At 42.8% G+C, this 25,691-nt stretch overlaps 1 protein-coding gene across 1 annotated transcript in view; it reads left to right on the top strand.

The window, feature by feature from the left end:
* The window catches only part of ETV5 (ETS variant transcription factor 5), a 56,497-nt gene extending 32,374 nt beyond the window's left edge, over positions 1–24,123 (top strand). Inside the window, exons 8-13 of the mRNA XM_024768872.1 lie at positions 6,908–7,167; positions 9,207–9,266; positions 13,341–13,409; positions 13,560–13,729; positions 18,403–18,504; positions 21,628–24,123. Coding sequence (XP_024624640.1) covers positions 6,908–7,167; positions 9,207–9,266; positions 13,341–13,409; positions 13,560–13,729; positions 18,403–18,504; positions 21,628–21,849 — 883 coding nt within the window. The 3' untranslated portion in view covers positions 21,850–24,123. The remainder of the gene's footprint in view (positions 1–6,907; positions 7,168–9,206; positions 9,267–13,340; positions 13,410–13,559; positions 13,730–18,402; positions 18,505–21,627) is intronic.
* Positions 24,124–25,691: the final 1,568 nt, after the last annotated feature.

Below are 25,691 nucleotides of genomic sequence, written 5' to 3'. Positions count from 1 at the left end.
CTGAAGAGGCTCCACTAAGAAAAGCATCATCTAAGAATTTTGGAATACACTGCTGTCGCACTTAACGTGACATCAAGAAGCAAAAACTCAAGAAAAGACAAAATTTAAGGAGATACCCCTGATGGTGGAAAAATCCTCTGCTTCTTGATGCTTCCTAAGGGCATCAGTATCGCAATAGGCTATCACACTGAAATCGATAGTCAGAACCCAGTCCCCAGAGTCATCAAGAAAGGGTCTGTTGTGTGCCACACAATCTAAAGGAGTGAATGGCCTGGTTGAGAAGGTTCCCTCAGTGGTTATGATCGAAACTTCATAGCTTAAAGGATGAGCCTACATTTTCTAGAATTGTGATTTAATAGAAAACTATTCCCTAAAGATGCTAGATTAAGAGATGTAATATATGCAAGTTTTTCTCTTGCTTCCACTTCCTCTCTTAAAGTCCATCCCTAATAAATTGCTATTCATTTTTGTCCTTCATATTTCATAGTTTTTAGAGAGGGAAGAACTTGACAGTGAGTCACACCTGTAGCCTGGCTGACGCATGCCTCTCCATGCACTCCTGTTAACAGCGTGTTATATGTGGCAGCACAAATTCACTTTAGGATCCAAAACTGAGCTTCATAGGTGCTTAATGGAACCTTCTTTGACGGACTGAATAATGTACTTCTAATGGTTCGAGTATGGGGTGTTTTTTTTGGTTCTGAATCTTAAAAAGGCTTGTTTTCTGCATTTCCCCATGTTTACTATAGGTTTTGGGGGGGGTGGGGGTTGCTTTTGGTTTTGTTTTTTCTTTTTTACCTTTTATCAAGCTGAAGGAAATTTCCTTCTTTCCCTAGTGTACTGACTTGGCCTCTCACCGTTGTGGCCTCTCCCGTTGCGGAGCACAGGCTCTGGACGCGCAGGCTCAGCGGCCATGGCTCACGGGCCCAGCCGCTCTGTGGCATGTGGGACCTTCCCGGACCGGGACATGAACCCGTGTCCCCTGCATCGGCAGGCGGACTCTCAACCACTGTGCCACCAGGGAAGCCCCTGTACTGACATTTTTTAATATGACTACATACTGAGTCTTATCAAACACTTTTTCTGCCTCTATTGAGAGGATCAAACAAATTTTCTCCTTTAATTTTTCAATGTTATGAATTACATTGAGTTATATGAAGCCAACCTCATATACTTGTGATAAGGCAAAATTATTTGTTATATATTATCATTTATACATTGCTGGGCTAGGTTTTCCAGCATATATTTAGGACTTCTGCATTTGTATTTATGATTGAGAATAATGTATACTTTCTCTTTCTTATATTGTCCTTGTTGGGTTTTAGCATTGAGGTTATACTCACCAAATGAGTAGAGGGTATTCTCCTTTCTACATATTCCAGAATAGCTCGTGTGAATTTGGGGGTTTTCATTCCTTGAATTTTTGGAAGAATTTATCAGTAAAACCATTTGGGCCTGATGTTTTCTTTGTGGGAAGATTTTTAAATTACTGGTTGCTTCAGTGTCTTCACCTTTTATGGTCTTGCTCTGGGGATTCCTATTTAATTGAGTGAACTTAATAATTTTTCTAGGAATTTTTCTGTTCTACGAGTTTTAAAATTAATTGGCATAAAGCTGTTAGTAATGTTCTTTTAACAATCTCTATGGCATCTGTTTATCCATTTTTCATTGTTGATGCTATTTATCTAGACCTTCTTAGTCTTAGCAGATTATATCACTCATCTTTTCAACAAATCAACTCTGGCTTTGCTCATTCTTTCTGTTGGACGTTTTCTATTTCATTGATTTGTGCTCCTACTAAAATGTTTTACTCTATTTTCTTTGCTTATTCTGTTTTTTCTAACTTCTTTGGTTGGATGATTTGCTCATTAATTTTTTTAGCTTTCTTTATACTATAACCATATAACCAAATAAAGGTTCTCCTAAGGCTGGGGTGACCATACATTCAGTTTTTCCTGGGTCACTTATGGTTTATGAAAGTAATTGCTAATAGCTTCCCTTTTCACTCCTCAAAATATCATGGTTGGGACAATCAATTATTTGATCTCCCTTTCCAAGTCCTGCTTTAGCTGTATCCCACAGGGTCTGATTTGTGGCATTTAAAAAATTCAGTTCCAAGTGTTTTCTATTATTTCTTCAATCCTGGAGTTCTTAAAATAGATATTTCTTGATTTCTAAACATATGGGAGTTTTCTAGCTGCCTGGACTATATGACTGTTATTTAAATGTCAGAAAGAGGGTATTTAAATACAATTATAGAAACAACTGTACAAATAGTATAGGCCAATGGCTCTGGAGTTGGACAGACTAACAGCCAAAGATTGAATCCCAGCTCTGCTACTTCCTATCTAGGAATTTTGGAATACACTGCTCTCTCACTTACGTCTCTCCTATCTGTGTGACCTCAGGCAGGCATTTAACTTTTCTAAGCTTTGGTTTCTTCATCTGAAAATGGGAAAATACTAGATCATTGGGTGAATTAGATGAAGTCACATTGGCACAGGGAAAGTACTCAATAAATGTTTCCATGACAATTTTATTTCAAAAATCACTTTTATGGGGCTTCCCTGGTGGCACAGTGGTTGAGAGTCCGCCTGCCGATGCAGGGGACACGGGTTCGTGCCCCGGTCCGGGAAGATCCCACATGCCGCGCAGCGGCTGGGCCCGTGAGCCATGGCCGCTGAGCCTGCGCGTCCAGAGCCTGTGCTCCGCAACGGGAGAGGCCACAACAGTGAGAGGCCCACGTACCGCAAAAGAAAAAAAAAAAAAAATCACTTTTATGTTCCATAAAGAAAACTATCCTAAAGGAATCTTCCTTAAATGATGTAGATACTACAACAGAAACTTTAGTTGGTTCACTGTTTCATATTAAGTTTTAAAAATGTAGACCTCCCTGTATCTCTAAATCTTTTCATCATTAGACTTACTAATGTTGTACACGTAAAACTAATACTTTCACCATCTAATCTCCTGGTAACATCTTGTATTTACATCACCTTTTTTCTTCCATGTTAGATCTTGAGAAATCAGACAAATATCTAGGCCTTTAAAGGACATATTTTGTTCGTCATCTCTTTATGTTTTACCGTAGTTTAGATAGGCCAATTTGAGTTTAGGCCAATTTGAGTTTAAGCAATGCCAACAGGCCTCACAGAGTCCTGAGAGCTGTTTCAGAGTTCTTTGGTGGGCTTTTTAGGGACAATGTGTGGGTTTTGTTTTGCAGCAGTACCTGGCTCTTGGTATATGTCAGGAAAATCAATATTATGTGAAGTTAGGTGGTACATTACCACCCGGAATAAAAGTCAGCATTCTCTTTCTGAGACAGGAGAGTGAGTAGGCAGCTAGGAGACTCTTACTTTGTGTGGAGGAAAGTCTTCTCCCAGTTCCTTAAGATCTTCCCTTACATTTGCATACTTTCTGAATTTAGCTTACTGTGGGGGTCAGGGTGGCATGGGGAGTTGATGGGGACATTCGAAGGTAACATAAAATCAAGAACTCGGCAGCGTGCTGGGCCCTGTCTCACACAGTATCTTATGTAATCTTTACGACAGATCTTTGGGACAAGTAACCCGACTGTCCTTATTTTCCTGATGAGCAAACTGAGGCTTAGAGCATTTACATAACTAACCCAAGGTCACACAGCTAGTAAGGGGTAGAGATAGGATTTCAACCCAATGTGTTCTGACTTCGCAGCCAGAGCCTCTTACCCAGCTATGCTGCTTCTCTATTTTCTATCTTCTCTTAGCTTTAACGGAAATATTAAGTACGCGGTGGTGGTTTCTTAGCCAATTTTCTGTATCATCTCCCGGCTAGCCTCTGAACTGTCACTCTACTTCACCTGGCACCCATAGCCAGCCACTGTGTAGCCTTCGTTGAATCCACACTTTTCTCCTTTTTTCTCTAAGGATTGTGTTTACTCTATGTGTTGGCAGCAGAAACCGAAAAGGAAATGCAGAAAAAGCATCTAACGGTTTTCATAATGTAAACCAAATGTTGGTAGCGTGGGTGAGCTCTTGGGAGGAAAGGCGCTATATAAATCTGACAAATAAATAAATAACTGATTCTTTAAATAAACTGGTACTGAAAAAAGCCTTAATCTGTAACCTATTGAATTTAGGCTTGCTCAGTAGTCAGAAGTCTCCTTTTGCTCACCAACTGTGAGCTCACTATGGTCTGAAATCTGTTGGGATCACTGGGTGAGGGGGTGGTGGAAGGGGGGAGTGGTTATCAGGAGGAAGAAAGAGGTCTGTTAGGAACCAAGCCACCCCTCCATTGAAAATGATTGCCTGCCTCAGTAAACAAGAGGCATCTCTGTCATAGCTGTGCTATGTATACAACACATTCTTAGATACTTCAGAAGGATTGCAGAAAGGGGAAGGGGGTTCAAATGAAGGTCAGTGAGTAAAGTTCACAGAATGTATTTGAGGACAAGAACTGAATTACTTTACTAATCTCTGCAAATAAAAGCCATTATCGGCAGCAAGCTCTGAGAGAATCTTTCTTCCAAATATGTTGGTTTTGTGACCTACCCTTAAGCTCCCCTTTGCCACTCCCGCTCCCTCAAAACAAACTAGGACAAAACAATCCCAGTTATAGAATCTGTTCTGCAGATCCCAGGCCTGTAAGCTTCATGCATCCTTAAAGTTATGCTGGGGGAGGGGATGAGGGTTTCTGGCTGGTGCCCACCTGGAAGTACCTTTTCCTGAGGGGGCCATAGCAGGCCAACTCTAGAGTTTCATTCTGGAAAGTGAGAAGATGAGCGCTGAGCGGAAGTGCAGTGATTGGGCCTGCCAGCTGCACAGGCTCTGGTTACAGAACTGAGCGGTTTGGTGCCGTCTCAGAGCCATCAAGGAAGTGATTTGTGGAGGTTGCTTTGGAAGGTGCTAGGAAGGTTGCAGAGCGGGGAAGGGAGAGAACATGGAAAGTGGGTGCCCTCGTTACTGTTCCTGCTAGCATAAACTTTGGGTACTTTATTTTAAAAAGCCCTAAAGAGTATCTTCACTTTCTTTTCTGCCCACTTCTTCAGAATTTGCGTTAAAAAAAAATCAGGTGCAGCATGCTTCTGGTGCCTGTATTCTAAATGTCAAGCCTAAACCCAAGTTTCAAATTTACACTTCAAAGACCACAGAAGGGTTTCCTTAAATAACAGCAACCTTGAAAATTGCGCTCCTGGTGACAATCCACTGTAATGCATTCAGTGCCCACTGAACCTTACAGAGTTCATAAAACTTGTTTAAATAATTGGCCAGGCCGATTCTGATGCTTTTGGTGTCTGGGAGAAAAGGATAAATATATATAAAATAGTTTGGTGATCTTCATGTTATAAAATGGTCTTGTGGTGCTGCTTTTAGTTAAGATAGTAAAGACTCACAGAGTGAGCCATGCTATACCCTGATCTAAACAGTGTTTTATCTGCACACAAATCTCTTCAGTTTAAGATTTTAAGTCTTGTTGTTCTAGGAATCTATTGGCCACCTGTTGTCACAGATTGATTCTGATCAAATTCAAATTATTTGATTAAAACTATTAATAGGATCAAACTAAAAGTAGAGAGTAAGACCTTAATATTAAGGGTTCCATTGTTGACTTTTAAAACTTACTTTTTTGATTACTAATGAAGTTAAACTTTTTGTCTATGACCATTTACATCCCTTCTTTAGTGATTTCCCCGTTTATGTTCTTTACCCATTTTTTCTGTTGGCGTGTCCATCTTTTATTGATTTTTTAAAAGCCCTTTATATCAACAGTGTTAACATTACTGTATCTGTTAGAGATTTTTCCTCAGTTTGTTTAATTTGGGGCCTTGTTTCTGGTATTTTCTGACTATTATAGATTTTTTTTCCCCCAGTTTATCGTTTTTCTTTAGGTTTCTTTTGTTTATTGACTTACAGAAATTTATACAAGGAGATATATCCATATTTATCTTCATGATTTCTGCTGTTGGTATGATGTATTGAAAGGTTTTTCCTCACTCCAAGATATGTTTTCACATATATTTACTATCGTGGTTTCACATTGAAATCTTTATATGAAAATTTTGGCATGTGGTATAAAACAGGGATCTTTTTCCCCTCTTATTTGAAATGCTAACCTTAACAAGTAGCATATTCTGGAATATGCTTGACAGTTTGTGACTTCTCGTTGGATTCCTTAGACATGCCTTTCATTCTTTGTATTTCTATTATTGTGGCTTTATAATATTTGTCAGTCTAATAGATCATTCTTTCTTAATCTTTTAAAGTTTAGAATCATTTTGTCAAGTTGGTTGGGAAGGAATTGCTTTTACAGAATAATTTTCAGTGAGTGAACACCTTCCAGGTTCTAAATATTTTCTTTCATTAGATCGGTTGCTTAGAAAATAGTTTTAAGATTTTATTCTTGTATAGCCTACACATTTCCTGATTTTTCCTAGGGATTTTATGGCTTTGATTGCTATTACATATAGGCTTGTTTTTTTTTTTAACTACGTTTTCTAACTGGTTAACTTCTGGTTAAATACTCCTCTGTCTTTAAAAATTAATTCTGTCTACAGGTTAGAAAATGAATGAACCAGTGAACAAACATAACATGTTAGTGATATTTGCAAATAATTGGTTTTATATATTCAGATACGTAATCTGGCCCAACTATACACATAGACTGTGCATGAAATAAAAATGCATGGAAAATAAGATGCTACCATGTCATTCATTGTTTTATTTATTTATTTTTTTGGCCAGTCCCTGACTCAGGAGGTTTGAAATGTGTGATATAATTTTGGGAAGAGGATAAGGTATCCAGAAATAAGCATTAATAAGTACTTTGCAAATAATTCCATTAATCTGGACTTCTAATCCTCAGTGCTATATCACAGTAGGTATTCATCCTGTTCTTACTTAACAATGTAACTACTACTTTCTTCTTGCAGATTTCAGAGACAACTGTCTGAACCCTGCCACCCCTTCCCTCCTCAGTCAGGAGTTCCTGGAGATAATCGCCCCAATTACCACCGGCAAATGTCAGAACCTATCGTCCCTGCACCCCCCCCACCCCCTCAGGGATTCAAACAAGAATACCATGACCCACTCTATGAACATGGGGTCCCAGGCATGCCGGGCCCCCCAACACATGGATTCCAGTCACCAATGGGAATCAAGCAGGAGCCCCGGGATTACTGCGTTGATTCAGGTAAGCATAAAATCATGCCGTTCCTTTCTTCAGTCTCTCATTCATCTGTCAGGTTGTTACTGTCTTCTATGTGCAGGGCTTTGGGGAGTAGTTTTATAAAATTTGCCCTCAAAGAACTTAGGAGCTAGTAAAGCAAACATGTCTATGCATAACTGAATACAAAACAAAACAGAAAAGCCATGCAAATGGTAGGAAGAGCAGTAGGCATTCAGAAGTGGTGCACAGTACATCTGAGTCCAAGCCTGAAGATTGCCGCCATCCAGTCTTGGTGATGTCCTTTCTTAAGACCGGTTATCTTTCGAGTCACTGGACACAGGGGATATTATTTCTGCATTTTAGGCCTGCCTCTGGTTTTGTGGCTTTCTTTTTGAATACAGTGACCCATTAAACTCCCAATACAAATATAAGAGAGTCCACATGTAGGATGGGATTCTTTCTATTCTTGAAATGAGTGGTGTTCTGAGAAATTGCCTGGTCTGTCGTGGCTGTATAGGATGCTGGGTACGCCATGGAAAAGTTTGTCCTGTTAGTTGCTTCATAGGAGTCGCTGCTCTGTTGCAGTACTTTCATCTGGGAAAATTCCTGTGTCCTTCAGCTGTTGCCAGTGTACAGGGAGAGGTATAACATGTTAGAACACGTATGGTTTGCTTTTGGGTTACCTCTTATCTAGAAACTTAAACGTAAAGAAGTTTAAGCTGGCCTTGGGAGTCCTCTCCACCCTCACCCGAACACTCATTCACTGACTACATATCTTATAGGCCAGGCTTATTAAATGAGATCATTATGGGAAAGGAGAGTGGGAATTTTGCAGCTTGCACATTTAGAAACTCTTTCCTCTTCTTCATTTACCCTTATTTTAAAAATGACACTTTTTTGCTCCTTTTTTTTTGCAGTTGGTGCTAAAGGAATTTGAGGGTGGTGGGTCAGTTATCAACCTTTCCTGTGTGTGCTTTCCTTGAAGATCCTGGGGAGGGGGTGGGGCAGTATGTACTCAGTGGCTTTTGCAAATGGAATAGGATATAGAATTTTCTCTTGGCCTTCCGAGATAATACATAGATTGCTCAATTCAGGCAGAAATTGGTTATGGGAAAGCCTGGGGAGGTAGGCAGAAGGGAGACATCTGTTGGTTTATGATGGAAAAATTACCAAGTATAGGTATCAATAGCTTATAAAATGTCCACTGGCATTCCTCCTGAAGGCTCTGATGTATCTTTCTCAGGAGCAGGCATGACCAGCAGCATTTTCCCTTTGGGACTGACATCTTAATCGGTCCTATGAGTCTTTCACCCCATCCCACTCCCTTAAAGCAAGACACCCAGCAGATGTTACTGTATCTACAGTGCTTTGATCTGAGAGGTGTTCCCAGGGTGAAGCCTCATCCCACATGGGCACAGCTCAGCTCACTGCCTTCTGTCTCGATGGACACCTTGATAACATGGTGTCTGAAGAAGAGATCGCTTCAGCATGGGTTCCATTCTAACAGTAATAACGTGGGAGAAATGTGCTTGCCAAGCTGCAGTTCCTCACTCCTGCCCATTCTTGTCCTAGCTTCATCACTTCCCATCCCCCTCATCTCTTTGACCTAAAAATACCCTCACTTCTTGGAGCAGAAATGGATATGACCATCAGCAGTAAAGGAGAGCAAGCTGGGGAAGCTCTAAAGTGACCTTCCTGCCCCTCCAAACCCCAAAGCCCCTGAGTCAGGACAGGCAGAAGGCCACGCTGGCCTTTTGAAAGCCATTTTCTTTTTCTGCCGTTAACTCTCTCACGAGGTTTGACGTTAACTAGTTTCTAAAATGAGCAAGTTATGAGAGTATTTTTTCCTCCCAGTTCTCTTGATTGCGAGTCGAGTCCTCCGTTCAGATGGTGGTACATAGTGTTTCCCACGCTGCTCACTAGAGTGGTACCCCTTTTCCAAGACAAGGCCAAAAAGACATGACCTTGGAGCAGGAGAAGGTTTAGGGGCTTTCCTGCAGTGCTGCAGTTGGACCGATGTGCTGATTCGGCTGCAGGAGTGTGTGTGTCTGTTTCTCTTTCAGAAGTGCCTAACTGCCAGTCGTCCTACATGAGAGGGGGCTACTTCTCCAGTAGCCATGAAGGTAAGTAGCTCTTTAAAAGATAATAATATTCAAGGAAGCTTAAAGTTGCACAGTTTCCGGGCTAAGATGTGAGATCGTAGTTTAAACCTTCCTTAGCTCGTGAACACGAGAGTTCACTTATCGTGATCCCCAGCTATCTCGCACACAGGGTTTGAGGCATGCTCTTGACCTGTGAGGGCTGCCATCCTTTTCCATAGTAATGACCCTAACTTTTAAGAGGAAAACACGAACCCGTCTGGTTTCCACCCTTCCATACAAGGAGGTTACGTATACATAGCTGTAGATAACACTATCACCTAAACTGGCACTTAGGAACTATGTCACGACTTGAGATGGTACCTTCAAGAGTTCTCTTCTGAACGCTGAAACAGGGAGGGATTTCTCTCTTAGAACACATTCCCCAGAAGGATGTCCTGTTTTCTGTCCTATACATCTCTCCATAAATACCTAGAGCAGTGTGATTCCCCAAACCTACAGCATCAGTCAGCTTCACCTGGGACTTGTTAGAAAAGCAGATTCTCAGGGCCCACCCCAGACCTGCTGAATCAGAGTGTCCAGGGGAGGGGCCCAGCACTGTGTTCCAACAAGCCCTCCAGGCAATTGTGACACGCACTGACCTGAGAACTACGACTGCAGAGTCATGAGGCTCAGCTTAGGCTGAACATTAGAATCCCCTGGGGAACTGTTAAAACTTCTGGTGTCCAGGCTTCACCCAGAGCAATTAAATCAGAGATTCTCAGGTAGGACTCAGGCGTTAGTAGTTTGTAAAGCTTCCTGGGTGATTCTCATGTGTCCCAGGGTGACAACCACTGTTCTAGAGTTTTAGAGAAAGGTTGAAAGAGCCGGTAAGATAGCACTGTGAAGCATTGGCTGGTTATTGTGAGTGATTGTTTCACAAGAGCGGTCTCTATGGGTGGCTGCCTCCCACTGACTTGGTTAGAGGGGAGACCCAGTGTGGCTGCCACGGGCACCCGGGGATATTCCGAGTGTCCAGCCCTGGGAAGGAAGGGCAGTCTACTGGACCTCTGGCCGTGATCGGCACAGCTGTGTGGGGCTCTCTTCCAGGTTCCCGAATGTTTCTATAGCAGCAGTTGATGTCTGCAGCAGGCGAACTAGAAGGGAGTGAGGGAAGAGAGGGAGGAAAACACTTTGCATGATTACATCATTTAGAAAGGAGCATGCTCTTAAAGGAAATATTTTTAGTAAGGCATCGGGCTGCTTGCTACACACAGAATATCTGCGAGCTTGTGTTTTTCCCCCACTTCTTCCCTGACCCCATACACATTGAAGAAATTAGTTTCAAAGAGATCTGCATTCTTAATTGCTCTCAATTACCCTGACATGGTTTTTCTCTCCTCCTTATACGGGCTTGACCACAGATGCCCGTGAAATAGTGAGACAAGTGTTTCTGATTGGCATCTGTGATTACTAAGACAGCCATCCTGCCTTAGCGTTCACCTGGAATCTTTGCATGCTGTTTTGAATCTTTCATTTCCACTTTGTCCCTCAAACAGGTTCTTCCTTCCTGCCACCTTTATTTGAGTGATTAGATGGTTGTGGCCACAACTGATGTAACTGCTGTGCAAATTCAACTGACTTAAATTTCACTTAAACCAACAGCATCTTCCAGATGTTTTAGAGAACCACACGTGGCAATGACTAGAAACCACAAAGTACACCAAAACGAAACTCATGGGCAGGGCTTCATCTGATTAGTTTGAAAAACCAAACCTAGAATTTAATCTAGATTTACATTTTTTTCCCTATATACTGTGAACTGTGAATGTATTTTCTTTACCTTAGAGGAAGAAAAGCTCTAAAAATAAAATGGCAATTTTGACATGTGTGTAAACTTTGTAGTTTATTTATAATGACTTTATAATAAGGCTGTTAAAACATCACTGGAATAGCAAAATCCATGTGGAAAGTCAGGAAATACGTAGCTTCCTGGTAGCCAAGGCAAAAAGCATGAAGCATGATGGATTATGTAATTCTTGTTAATATAAAGTATAATAGTTTGTCATAAGTCAGTTTCCTAGTACCAACTTGGAAAATAAATTATAGGAGTCCCTGAATCCCTAACTTAAAAGTTAGTATTGCGTTCTTAAATCTTTTAATGGAAACTATAGATTCCCTCATATTTATTCAAATATTTATTGAGCACTTATGTACCAGGTGCTATAAGGAGGCTAAGATATTCAGGATATGTCCTTTTACTAAAGGAATTTAGAATCCATGACAGAATATAAGAAAAAGCTCTCATATTATCCAGTTAATCTCTTAATAGCACTTAACACAATGTACAAGTACTTACTGTCTTAATTTCTTACAATTATCATGTATTGCACACTTATGTACCAGGAGCTATTCTTAGCTCTCTATTGTAAAGATAAATCGGTCAGTGGAACAGAATATGTATCAACTCATTAAATTCTCACAAGCCTATAAGGTGGGAATTATTATCTTCCCCAGTCTTCAGATGAGGAAATTAACTTGAGAGAAATTAATTAACTTGTTCAAGGTCACACAGTTAACCTAGGTCTATCAGTCTGGCTCCAGGGCCCACACTTTCCACACTACACCATGTCTCTCTTTTTCCCTACTTTGTTGTCTGTCTCCACCAGTTGGGATGCAGGCTCCACGAGAGCAAGCACGGAGTCTGTATTCTTCTATCTACCCCCTCCTAGCACAGTGCCTGGCATAAATATTTATTGGATTAAATACTAAATAAAATATACTTCCTTTGTAGTTAAGCAGAGAAATAATGCTTGGAGCTGAGGAAACAAAAATGAGTAATACAGAACCTTAAAACAGTCTGTTTCCTCCAGGTTGGGCAGTGTTTTCCCAACCCCGGGCCTCTTTAAAATTGTGCTGATCCTGCCAAGGAGAACTTGACCTGGGCTGATTGTGAAGAAAAAGAACAGATTCTTTCTTGGCACCTTTACCCAGGGATTTTAAGTCAGAGCAAATCCCTCTCAAAATCTAATGCTAGCCCTTCACTGCAGAGCAGCCTCCTCTGCCCTCCCCCTACCACGTACCTGACACTCATACGACTGGACCCCACGCCAGACGAACTGATCAGAGAACCGAGCACAGGGAGTACCACTGAGCAGACAGGAGCTCCTGGTGCTTCCTCTTGAGAAGTGTGCGGGTAGAGGAGAGTATGCCGGAGCACTCGCCCCGTGGAACAGGCTGGACCGCAGGCAAGGGTGTGGTCCCATCACTCCTGTCTACTAACTGGCTTTGGCTTGAGCCGCTGGCCTTGTCAGGGTGCCTGGTGACCTGGTGGTCAGCGTTGAATGCATATTAAGGGTTGGTGGGTTTAGGATGCCAGGCCATCCTTCTTGACACCTTCCACTTTTTGCCCTGCCTTCCTTTCATTTCCACTTACGTGTGTTGTTGGACCAGTCAATTCCCCTTTGTTTCCTTGTCTATACAGTGAATAAGTTTTACTGACAGAAAGTCTCTTCAGATTCCTTCCACAGTGTCTGGAGGTGATAATACCTCCAACTCTTTGAAATTATTGCTTGTCACAATCCTCCACAGGCCCAAGCCTTTACTCACTTGGCATTGTTCTCTACCCTCCAAGCTTTTTCATGACTGAATGAGGTGTGTGGGCAGCCTAGACAAGCAGTAAGAAAGGTTGAAATTAATATTTGCTAAAAGGAAAACGGCTAGACCACATATAGATCAACCAGATCCACCCGGTAAGGCCAACTGAAATAGATGAGATGTCTTTTCAGATACAAAGGCTTAGTCACGGACACACTGATCCATGCAGACCTTGTAAGCAAGATGCAAAGGAACGTACAGGTGACTCAGTGCCTCCCTACAGTCTCAGCTCTGATAGCAGGAACTGAGGCTGTTCTGACTGAAGCGCAGGTGATTGCATCAGAACAGAACGTCTAAGTCCTGGTGAAGTTGAAGTTCCCTCCAAAATTCAGTCTGGCATAGGTAGAGCACTTGATCAGGCTGAGGACCTGAAATGGTAGAATCCTATTTTAGTCCTTAAATCCAGAGTTTTCAGAGAACACAATTTGTTAAGCAACATGTTCTTTCTAAATTCTTCTTCAGGTTTTTCATATGAGAAGGATCCCCGGTTGTACTTTGACGACACCTGTGTTGTTCCTGAGAGACTGGAAGGTAAGTAGCCACATCCAGTTTGTTGGGAAGCTGGAAAGTTCAAGATGTCAGAGTACGTTCATCGGTCTTGATGCCAAATTAGTGTTTGACCAAATCAGCTGTGAGAAGCTTGAGACTAAAGTACCACGTATGTGTCTTTGTCTCAAACAGGCAAAGTCAAACAAGAGCCCACCATGTATCGGGAGGGGCCCCCTTACCAGAGGCGAGGTTCCCTTCAGCTGTGGCAGTTCCTGGTTACCCTTCTTGACGACCCAGCCAATGCCCACTTCATTGCCTGGACAGGCCGAGGCATGGAGTTCAAGCTGATAGAACCAGAGGAGGTAAGCGTTGGAAGCTGGGATCAAGTGATTTGATTTGTTGATGTTTGTTCCTGTTCTCCATTGAGCCTTTTTACGGTGTTAAATATGCTCTTCCTTCTCATTCAGATTCTAGCCTGGCCAATGGGCTTGGCAGTGCCTTTTCTATTAATAGGACAACTTACAATTCACAGACAGGCAGAGTTCTCCGCTGCAGAATATATAAAATGTATTAGTAACACTTCTGCAAACTCTGGGGAGGGAGGCCATGAAGACTTGCATTCTAATAGGGTCTGCTCTCTCTGTTGGAAAGTCTTTTTCAAGTGTTCTTTCAGTGATACCAACTTGTTTTGGTGTCAACCCTCATATGTCATAGCCTATACCAGAGGTTACATGAACAGATTTTAAGACATTTTGGTAATATATTATAGGTTGCAACTACCCCACTGTGTATTTCAAATGGCTCTAACCTAGAGAAATAAAATTATCAGAGATGGGTCAATCTTAGAAAGTTAGATTTTTTTTTTTTAAATGTAGTATCACAGTGGTTGAGAGAGGACACAAACCTTCATTATTTTGTTAATAGAAAGAAGAAACATTGCTACTGTCTGTTTGCCCAGACTCTTGACAGAAAGGCCAATGGACAGAACCAATACCATTTCTTCAAAAGGGGAGGACATCATGGAACTCCTCCTTTCCTGAATATTGCAAAGTAAATTAAATCAGGCTCTGAGTTTGGCATATTTCAAAAGGGGTTGTTTTATGTTTGTTTGTTTTGGTTTTATGGCCACGCCACACGGCTTATGGGATCGTAGTTCCCTCAGCAGTGAGAGCTCGGAATCCTAACCCCTGGACTGCCAGGGAATTCCCAAAGGGGTTGATTTGATTTCTATTTGATTTAGAATCTAGAGAGATTATAAATAGAAAAGAAATAACTTCCCTGAAAATACGACATATGCTTCTTTTGGTAGCATATACTTAGGTGTTACATATTAAACCAGCAGAGCAAAATGTATCTTTGGGTTGGGTGTGATTGGAATGGGACCAATGCTCTTGGAAGGAGTTTGAACAGGGACTGCAGTTGTAGATGTTGTTCCATCAATTCCAGGGCTCACTTTAGCACACCAGGGGGACAGGTGGGTATGGGGGTTAACAGCAGGAGATTTAGAAGAAGAAAGTAGCCTGAAAGTTAAGATGAGCAAAGGAGAATGTGTGGATTGGAGACTTAAGGAGAATCCTGACTGATAGGAGAGGAAGGCAGGCTTCATTAAAGGCAGTTGGAGAAGATATATGTATGATGTTCCCTATCTTGCATCATTCACAAAAAAATAGAAATATGTCAACACCTCATATTGTAAACGGTTTCTGTTAAGAGTCAGTCTACCTTCAAAGCCAGAGTTTGGTACTGCCGTGTTTTCCTAAGGGTGTCTTTTTGGCTAAGTCGTGTTTAGAAGTGGAGCCTGTGTTTGTGGCTTCCAGCCACACTGGAGAGCATCCGCCCTGCATTCTTTTCCTCATAACGTGGCCTGGTTTATGTGAGGCTTGAGGAAAGCATGTCGCCCAGACTCACTAAGGCTTTTTGAAAGTCAGTCTGTCCCGTGGGCAGCCCTTATTGATTTATCTCATTGCAAACAGGAGCTTTTATTACTTTATTGCCACTGCCTCTGGCCTAAGCACAGGCTGTATAGCTGCAGGTAAACCTGGTTATGACCCTTTGTAAAGCTGTTATTGAATCTGCTGCTCTCCTACCAGTGGTAAAGAAAATGATGAACAGATGGCCAAGGGCCCCCGGCTTTCTTAATAACGAAGCTAATACTAAGCCAGAATGCTCACATAAATGCCAAGCGGCCAAGTCACAGGGGAGGCCTGTGGTGGCCTTGAGCCTCCCTCAGCTGGTTGGACAGCTTTGTTTCTTCGGGAAGTACTTCTTTCCGCCGCACCTTGAAATCCCCGAGCATTCCATGAACTCCGAATATTCCATTCTCTTAACCCAGGATCAGCTCTGTCCCACATGTGCACTTTGGCCTCTGGACACGCAGCATTTGAATTTTTTCGCTCTCTAATCCTTGTATAACTTGGAGGGCCCTACTCTTGTTACTGTCAGGAAGATACCAACTCCTCGAAAAAGCTGTAAGAAGTTGTCATGGGGGAAGCTTGAAGGGTGAAGCGGAGGAGGAAGCTGTTTGGGCCGTAATTGTAGGCAGCTGTGTGGCTGAGTAGTGCACTCTGGGTAATTATCCATAATATCCATTACACTGTGCATGGAAATTGTGGTTTGGGAACTGCTTTTGGCAGGCCTCCTAATCAAATGTCTTTTGATTGTCTTCCAGCTTAGCACCCTCTCAATTATGACTGACTCGGCTTTAATCTGGAGCCATTTTAACTGTGAATCTGCATTAATGAATATTTTGGGGGGTAGGGTTGTTTGTTGAACATGTGGCAGATAACTGATGCCGTGGGGAGGTTTAAAAGGACGGGCTGCTAGAAAGAGCCGCTCCCTGCGCTGCGGCTGCTCTCTCTTAAAAAGGGAGGAAGAGACGTGAGGTTTTCTTGTTTGTTTGTTTTTAAAACTCCTTCGGCCTCCGTCCTCAAGATGCATGCTACCAAAGTAACGAATGTGAAAGATGAAAGAAAGGAGGAGCTGGTAGCTAGCTATTGCCTGCTCCCCTCCCCCAAGGAACGGGACAGCCCTAATTCCCAGCTGCTCTGCAGTTGTGCTGCATCATGATTGCTGCAGAAGGAGCAGCCCTGGTGAGGGCTACTGAATCAGAGGGCCCTGGCCCAAGAGGATGAGTCAGTAACTATGGCTACCAGAGCTGCTCTGAAGTCTGTGCGTACATAAAACCTCTCTCCAGCAAGCTACTGCATATGCACGTGACAGCAAAGAGAGGTCACGGCTGAAGTTGAAAAATACTCACGAATTGTTTTCCACCACTGACTATAGTAAAATGATGAGGCTGGGCTTCTTTTAAGGGTCCCTGCATCACTTGTGTCTGACAGCAGTTCAAGTACAGTTTCATGGTGTCATTTCTTCTGAACAGGTAAAAGGACACGTATTGACTTAACAGGTTCTTTCTTACCCCTATTTCTGTTGGTTTAAAAATAGAAATTGGTTAAAAATAGAAGTTGGTTAAAAATTGAAATTGGTTAAAAACTGGTTAAAAATAGAAATTGATTAAAAATTGGTTTTATCTTCTCGGGACTTCCCTGGCGGTCCAGTAGTTAAGACTCCACGCTTCCACTCCAGGGGACACCATTTGATCCCTGGTCGGGGAACTAAGATCCTGCATGCTGCTTGGTGCAGCCAAAAATAATAATAGTAAAATAAAATGTTTGTCTTCTTTAACCAGGGGATGTATTTTTGGTTCATTTTGTCTTTTGGGCCATTTCAAAGAGTTGAACGGGTGCAATGTGGAGAAAGGGGGAGAGCCAGGGATAATCGTGTGTGCCGTGGGGCACAAAGCAAACGAATGGAAATTTAACTTTCACACAGTGTCTTGCAAGGCAGAGTGGAATCGTGGCTATTGAATTACTGTAATATAATTAGGACAGATGCATTCTTCCTTACTTACCAGATTATTTTTGGTATTTATTAAAGGTCATCTTAGAATCCTGAATTCAGAAGATGTTGTTTTCATTCTGCCCCAAATACTTTTAAAGAATACTTCAAGTGAAATGTGGTTTTATGATCCACCTTTTCCACTTGCAGTCTCCCTACTTCTCATTCCATGTTTTTCATCTTTTTTTTTTTTTAAATAAAAAGGAATGTAGTTATTTTGGTTTTTTAAGTTTCTAAAACTGCCCCAAAATGTTCAAAACATGATCCCTGGTTTGCATACATTTAAAGACCTCATGTTTCCAAGGTTATTCTTCTCTCACCTCGACAGTCATCCTTATAATAAGTAGGATTTGGGATGCTGAGATACTTGAGAACAGAAATTGCTTGGCTGTCCTGCTGAACTCCACTAGGAAGTTTTCTTGCTATAAGGTCTCTTTGCCCAAACCTCCAATTACACCCCCCCGTCACTGCACCTCAGAGGTGGACCAAGTTGGATATAATGCACTTCAGAACTGTTTGGGAAGCCCTGTTAATTTTTCATTAAGTGGATAATGGTGCTACATGTTTTAATGTCCATTCTGCAAGTCTGCTGGGAGCAGGGGATTGGATGGCAGCAGGCTGAAATGATCCAATTCCCCTTTACTCCATGAGCTGCTATAAGTAAACATCTACCAGCCCCTCTCCAATCTTATTAGAATTGAACTTTTGCTCTGCTGGCCCATTAGCAACTCACCAGTGTGTTTCTAATGTTTCAGGAATGACCATTCTAATTATTCCTTATTGACTGCTACAGAAACCATAGCACTTAATGGCAACATGCTAATGGTCTATGGGTATTGGTCGATAATTCATATGTGGAGAAACAGTAGAGAGCCTGCTTCCTCTGGGATGCTAGCCGAGCCCTCTGCAATCTTAAAGTGCTAGGATTTTTCCACCTCTAGGTCTCACCTCTTAGCATTTGACTGAATCATCACCTTTGCTGAATGTTTGGTCTTGAGGGAATACAGTGCTTTTCCTTCCAGGTCAGAGAAATGGGTCACTGACCAAAGCAGTCAGGTTCTAGAACTGGCTCTCCTGGGATTGGGAGAAAACCACTAAGCCCAGGGAGTGAGTTTCCATTGCTCTCCTGTCTCTTCAGGTCGCTCGGCGTTGGGGCATTCAGAAGAACCGGCCAGCCATGAACTACGACAAGCTCAGCCGATCTCTACGCTATTACTATGAAAAGGGCATCATGCAGAAGGTGAGCGATTACTAGAGACACTTAGACCACTCTGACCACTCTCAAAGAAAATGTCAAGGGCTTCTGAAATAAAACTGTATGTGATGACTGGAAGGACATGTTAGCCTCGTAAGTAATTCTGTGATAGGAAAAACATCTTGGAAAAACTTAAGTTAAATGAGATAATAAGGAGCACCTTTAATGCTGTTGGGTACGTGAAAGCCAAAGGTTGTGTATGGAAGACACTGTAGGAAAATTAGGCTCCTCTGCTTTAAACTGTCTCTACTTACAAAAACATCCAGACATTTAGGCCAACTATTATATCCATAAAGGAGCAAGTGAGGGAATCGACTTGAAGGTCTCCCCTCCCATGAGAGCTTAGGCGAAGTCTTCAGTTGAAACACCGAGACCTCCAAATATGTTGGTTTAATACTCCCAAAAGTGTTAGGGCAGTAAAAAAAAAAAAAAAAATCATATTTCTCTTTTAGAACCTTAAAAACTGGAACTCAAGTTAAAAACCCAAGGTTTGCAAAACGGCAGAATCACCTGGTAGCAGGTAGCAGAAAAAAGGATGAAGTGTAATTTTGAGGAAGCCAATACAAAATCCTTATTGCGATAGGTGGTGAAGTAAAATCCTGTGGATAGGCAGAAGATGAGAATGGAAAATCTTTGATTGGTTTTTCTTAGCCATCAGATTTTATACTGTACTCGTGCCCAGATTCTAGCATTTACACATTTAAGCAGTCTACATGGTAGATGCCAAGATGCACTCAGAAGTATATGGTCATTGCCGCTGAGAACTTGTCTACGCTGAAGCCAGGCTTATCTTTCTCAGAGGCAGGTGGTAATATGACCCCATATTCCTCTCATCTCCTTAAAAAATATTAAAACAGGGCTTCCCTGGTGGCGCGGTGGTTGAGAGTCCGCCTGCCGATGCAGGGGACACGGGTTCGTGCCCCGGTCCGGGAAGATCCCACATGCCGCGGAGCGGCTGGGCCCGTGAGCCATGGCCGCTGAGCCTGCGCGTCTGGAGCCTGTGCTCCACAACAAGAGAGGCCACAGCAGTGAGAGGCCCGCGTACCGCAAAAAAAAAAAAAAAAATTAAAACAGCTTTTCATGGATGGTCTTCTGGATAAGATCCAGACTTTTTAATGCTTCATACAGGCTCAAGGCACCATTAAACCCTCATTTCCTCACTTGTACTTGGCTGCTTTCACTAGCACAGCCATCTTTCTCTTAATATATTTGTTTACCGAACAATACATATCACATTCATGTAAGTTATCTAGCATACTATGAAATGAAAAAATACCCATTAAACTACCGTCCTACCGAAGAACACTCCTAACGCCTTCATTGCCTGGCCAGCCCCTACTTGTTTTCTCAGTAAATCACCTCTTTACTCCAAGAATCTGAAGTTCTCAGGCTGAGTTACATGGTCCCTCTTCTGCTTCTGAGAGCACCTGGGCTCATCTCCATCACTTCCCCTACTGTCCGTATTGTAAGTTACTCCCTGGCTTGTCAGTATCTGCTACAGGAGTATCAGCTCCTTTGGGGCAGGAATGAGGGTTTGACTTCAGTGCTTGTCACAGAGTGAATAGATACTCTAGGATGGGTGGTCACCCCACCCAACTTCCGCCCTTTTTTAAAGGGTTAAATTCAGTGGGGTTTTAATACGTGCACAGGGTAGTGCAGCCGTCACCACAATCCGTTTGAGAACATTTTATCACCTTAAAAAGAAACTCTGAACCCATTATCAGTCACTGCCTTTTCCCCCTCAAACTTCACACACACTCTCTCCCCTTTTAGTTTTAACATTATCAGGTAGAATCCTAAACTCAGGAAGGAGGGCCATTACTCCTTTGCTGTTCCCAACTCCAGATCCAGCCTGAGGGAATGTAATCAAGACACAGTTAACTTGAACTAATGGCAACGAGTTGTCCCTATGAACTTGTTCCTAGGTTTTCTAAGGAAGTAGGAGAGAATTTTCTGAGAATAAAACAGGCAAAAAGTACAGGAAGGCACAGGAATGAGACTTGGGGGGCTCAGATCCAGCACTGCATTTATGCCTTAAGGAAAGTCAACCTTCCAAAGCCTGTTTCCAGTAAAAATGTAGATAATAGTCCCTAATCTAATCTCAAAGGGTAATATATGTGAAAACATTCTAGAAATAGTAATGTGCTATCCAGTGTAAGAGATCATTGTTATATTTATTACATGACCCATGAGTAAATGAGAACTAAATAAAAGAGGAGTGGTAGCATGCCCGTCTAGGGAAGGACTTAGAAAAGCAGTAGTCCCATACCCTCGGTTTTTGAAAGGGAAGATTGAGGTTGAGAGCTTGAGACTTGTTAGCGACTGAGCCAAGGCTGGGAGCCAGCCACTCCTGGCTTATGAGCTGGTATCATTGCCACTATGTCCTCCTACTTCCCTCTTCCACATACGTGAGCTGACTCTTGGGCCGGGGAAGGAGAGATTTAACAACCCAAACAGGGATGATTGATTGTATACATCTGCCACCCTTAATCAAGACCATTTGGTTCTTGTAATATTATAATGCATAAAATTCATATAAAGGTAGTCATCAGTTCCTTCAGTGTAGCAGAACCATGGAATGAATAATGTAAAACTGCAGGTAAGCCAAAACACGGTTCTGTTTGGTTTTGGAACAAACTTAAAATTCCCACACAGCTCTCTGAATTCCTAGCCCTTCAGAGCAAAGCTGTCCTGGGAAAACTGTAAACTTTGGAGGGAACTGAACACATGGTCTGACTCCTGCATCTTTCAATCCTTATATCTTCTTGTAATATCAGGCACCAACCTCAGCATAACCATTGTTTCTAGGCTGTGAGTAAAACACAGTGAGGATTTTCTTTTAAAAGAACCTAATATGAGTTTGAAATTCAGATATTCTTTTCAACTGCTAAGCTGTGGTGTCAACAAAACACTTGGCAGGTAACAGGTTCCTACAGTTTATCAAAATAAATCTGAATGATTTGGATAATCAGCTACCAATGAGCCTCTTGGTCCCTGGCTCCCTGAGAGCTTGGTGACTTACAAATATCTCATCCTTCCCTTGGTGCCCTGGCCCCGGCCCACGCCCTGTTCCAGCTGGGCCTCATAAGGTGTGTTTTCTCTCTTCAGGTGGCTGGGGAACGATACGTCTACAAGTTTGTCTGCGACCCCGATGCCCTTTTCTCCATGGCCTTCCCCGACAACCAACGTCCGTTCCTGAAAGCGGAGTCTGAGTGCCACCTCAGCGAGGAGGACACCCTGCCACTGACCCACTTTGAAGACAACCCTGCTTACCTCCTGGATGTGGACCGCTGCAGCAGCCTCCCCTATGCCGAAGGCTTTGCTTACTAAGTTTCCAAGCGGCTGAGCGGCCAAACCCTAGAGCTAGCAGTTCCCATTCAGGCAAACGAGGGCAGTGGTTTTGTTTGTGTTTCTGGCTGTTCCCAAAGCTTGCCCTTTGAGTATTATCTGGAGAACCCAAGCTGTCTCTGGATCGGCACCCTTAAAGACAGATACCTTGGTGGGGGAGTGGGAACAGGGAGGGGCAGAAAACCACCAAAAGGCTGGTGCCTCAACTCTGAACCTGACAAGGTTTCTGGGAAAGCAATTGAAATGGAGCCTCCTTCCCATGGACAATATATGCAAAGCAATACCTTGTTCAGGTTAGTACCCACAAACCAGGACAGAGTGTGTGACAATCTGCATTGATCATGGACTACTAAATGCCTTTACGTAGAAGGGCTCTGATTTGCACAATTTATTGAAAAAGATGTCACAAACCCATAGAAGAGGAGGTAGGCAAAGTTAGGGAGGCTCAAACCATGAAGGGTTACAAATATATCTTAAAACTCAGAGAGCTCTTCCAGCTTAATCTGAAATGTTTCCTCTTGGTCTGGAAAGAAGGGGAAAAAGGATGAACAGCTGTTACCCACTCCATGGTTCTCAAATAAAATAAACCATTGCTACCCTTGGGAACCTTCTGGCCATGTGGTCACCAAGTAGAGCAAGCCCCCTTTCTCTTCCCAGTCACATGGCTGTGTGTGTGGATGGCTTTAATTTTAGGAGAAGGGTGATTAACACTTTTGACAGTATTTTGTTTTGCTTTGATTCGGGGGATTGTTTTGTTTTGGTGGTTGTTTTGGAAAAACAGTTTATAAACTGATTTTTGTAGTTTTGGTATTTAAAGCAAAAAAAAACAAACCTTTTGGTAACTGCACTGCGCCCTTTAAACAGGGCAGTGCCAATTTATGAAGACGCTGCAGCTTGAAAGGGGCTTTGCTGGGGGCGTCCCCTTAGCCGAGTACAAGCCCTCTTTTATTGCCTGCTTTGTGCTTTCTGCACCAGACAGCCTGATGGAACATTTGCACCTGAGTTGTACATTTTTGAGGTGTGCAGGGCAGCCTGGACACACCGTTTAGATTCTATGTGTATAGTCCCCCATGTTCCCTCACATGCCCTCTCTGGAAAGCATATGTACATAATACATGTCATGTCCATTTGAAACCTGGTCACCTGGTGAAAACCCTAGGTAGGGATTCTTCCCTGGGCATGACTGATGACAATTTCCATATCAGTTTGTTTTGTTTTCCTGTTCCTTTAATTTTTGGACTTGAAACCCTGCATATGATTCAATAGGGTTTGAGACTTACGTGCGACACTGACAGGTAAAGCAGTACTAGCATCTTAGTTTCCTGCCACTTTAAAAAAGGTTTTCTCCGATTGCTGTATTATATTGGGAACGTTTTAAATAACCCAGCTAAAGCTATATGAAAGTTAAGCTCAAAGTAGTGGAGAAAGAATTAGAAAGTGGTAGCACCTTGCTGCCTGCTGATAGGATTCTGTGCTTCCCCTGACACCTAGCACACAAAGAATGAATATGCTACTCTTCATATGCGAAGGACAGTGCTTTGAGTTGTTTCTCTATTGATGGAACTGCTCTGTAGTCTCAAACAGTCCCCCTGGTGACCAGGAGCACATTTGTGAAGAGGGTCACAGAGATAAGGGGTGCATTTTATAGCTATGGAAGTACAAGATTTTCCTCTCTTGGAAGCTAATTAGCCCACAAAGGTATTGAACCTGTAGCTTGGGCCTTAATTAGCCTTGTATTCTAATCAAAGGACTTTCCAAACTGGTATTTATAGCTTTCTAACCTACACATAGTCTATACATAGATGCATATTTTACCCCCAGCTGGCTAGAGGTTAATTTGTTGTAAATGCTGTATAGGATTTGTTTTTTCCTTTCTTTACTTATCCGGGTTTGGGTTTTGTTGGGTTTTTTTTTTTTTTTTTTTGATGGATTTATGCTGTCTTAGCAAGTATTGAAAAGAATCCTCTGTAGCCTGAGCTCCCCTCCCCTGCTGTAGCCACGTGGCCTGTGCTGTCTCGGGACACAGGATGGCAGCATCACCGTTGCTTTCCCATCGGATTCATGCACCTCCCTGATGGTTTTGTTTCTTTGTTCTTGTTTTTGCTTCTTTCCAGAGTGTGGAAAGTCTACAGTGCAGAAAGGCTTTAACCTGCCAGTTGATTTGAAATACTTTCCCCTGCGCAGGGCCGTTTGCATCCTGCCAAGCTGCGTTATATTCTGTACTGTGTACAATAAAGAAGTTTGCTTTCAGTTTACCGAATGCCTGAAACCCACCTCTTTCTTGCCCTCAGTGGTCTAATCTTGAGGCAAGCAGAAGCCACCTGGCATCGTTCTTCCCCCTCTCAGCTGTTTAGCCTTAGGCCTGTGGAAGTTGATAGTTTGTGTACAACTGCCCCATCGCCTCATCTCTTAAGCTCTGACCATTTGACCCAAGAGAGTAGGAGAGTAGAAAGCAGAGGGGGTTTCGCAGCCAATGGTGAGCAGACACCACCCCCTCTCCTTGAACCCACCTACTTGCCAACTTTCAGTCAACTTTTTTTTTTTTTTTTTTTTTGCGGTACGCGGGCCTCTCACTGTTGAGGCTCTCCGTTGCGAGCACAGGCTCCGGACGCGCAGGCCCAGCGGCCACGGCTCACGGGCCCAGCCACTCCGAGGCAAGTGGTATCTTCCCAGACCGGGGCACGAACCCGTGTCCCCTGCATCGGCAGGCGGACTCTCAACCACTGCACCACCAGGGAAGCCCTTAGTCTACTTTTTTGAAAGCATAGCTCACGCTTGGGCCCTGGGTTGCATGTAAAAGATCACTAACTAGGCTAGGACTTTGAGTTCCAAGATACATCCCACTCAGCCCCTTAGATGGATTCTTGGAAAACCAGACAGAAGTTAAGACCACCCATTCCCTAGTTTTCCCTCCCAAAAGGTTTGACCTTAAGGAGTAGAAATTTTACTAATAGTTCCCTCAAAAACAACAACTTAGGAAGGCTTATGGCTGTTTGTTTATTCCAGCCATAGAGCAATAAAAACCTTTCTTCCGAGTTTGAACCATGTTACCGAACCAGGTTCATTCTATCCCCCAGCAAGCCAAAATGCTGAGACACCGAGGTTTGCAGCAGGAAGAGGGCCTAATAGGAAAGCAGCAAAGAGAGGAAACAAGAAATCAAGTCTGAAAACTGCCCCCTACGAGCTAAGGGGCGGGGATATTTATAGGTTTAGGAATCAAGCGTCAGGGCCGACTGAGGCATGGGGAGCATGGGGAAAGGTGATTGGAAAAAGGTGCGGGAATCGAGGTTCTGCTATTATAGGCCTCTGCACATCTTGAGGGTGGAGTTTTCAGCCCTCTGTGTCGAAAGGTCACCCAGCGGACACCGCGCATGCCCAGTTGGAGGGTCCGTGCTCCTGTCCAGTCTTAACCAGCCCAGCTCCAACTAGATACAGCTGACTCCAAGTTCCCGAAAATATCTCAGGCAAACATTGTTAAGGCCACGTGCTCCTTGGAGGACATGGCAGGTCTTAAAACAATGTTGATTAGAGAATGCAGGTGAAATGAATTTAACTCATGATTTCCAGAATACATATATCACTTGGGAAAAGTTTGCAGGGCTCTCTGCAGTATTAGGCCTTTTAGTGTTCTCATTTCACCCTTTTTCTGCACCTTAATTTGGGCTTTTCAAGACTCCTGTTACAGTAGAGAAATGAGTAGATCTTTTTTTCAAGCCTATAACAGAAGGCTTTCTGTGAATTTATCTGCTGTATTTCTTTCACTGTTTTACAAGCCCTAAGTGTAGAAACATCTGAGCCTGAATTGGTGCACAGCCGCTTGAATC

The sequence above is a fragment of the Neophocaena asiaeorientalis genome, unplaced genomic scaffold (assembly GCF_003031525.2).
Source record: "Neophocaena asiaeorientalis asiaeorientalis breed wild unplaced genomic scaffold, Neophocaena_asiaeorientalis_V1.1 scaffold225, whole genome shotgun sequence".
NCBI lineage: Eukaryota > Metazoa > Chordata > Mammalia > Artiodactyla > Phocoenidae > Neophocaena > Neophocaena asiaeorientalis.
This window is presented reverse-complemented; position numbering and strand designations above follow the sequence as displayed.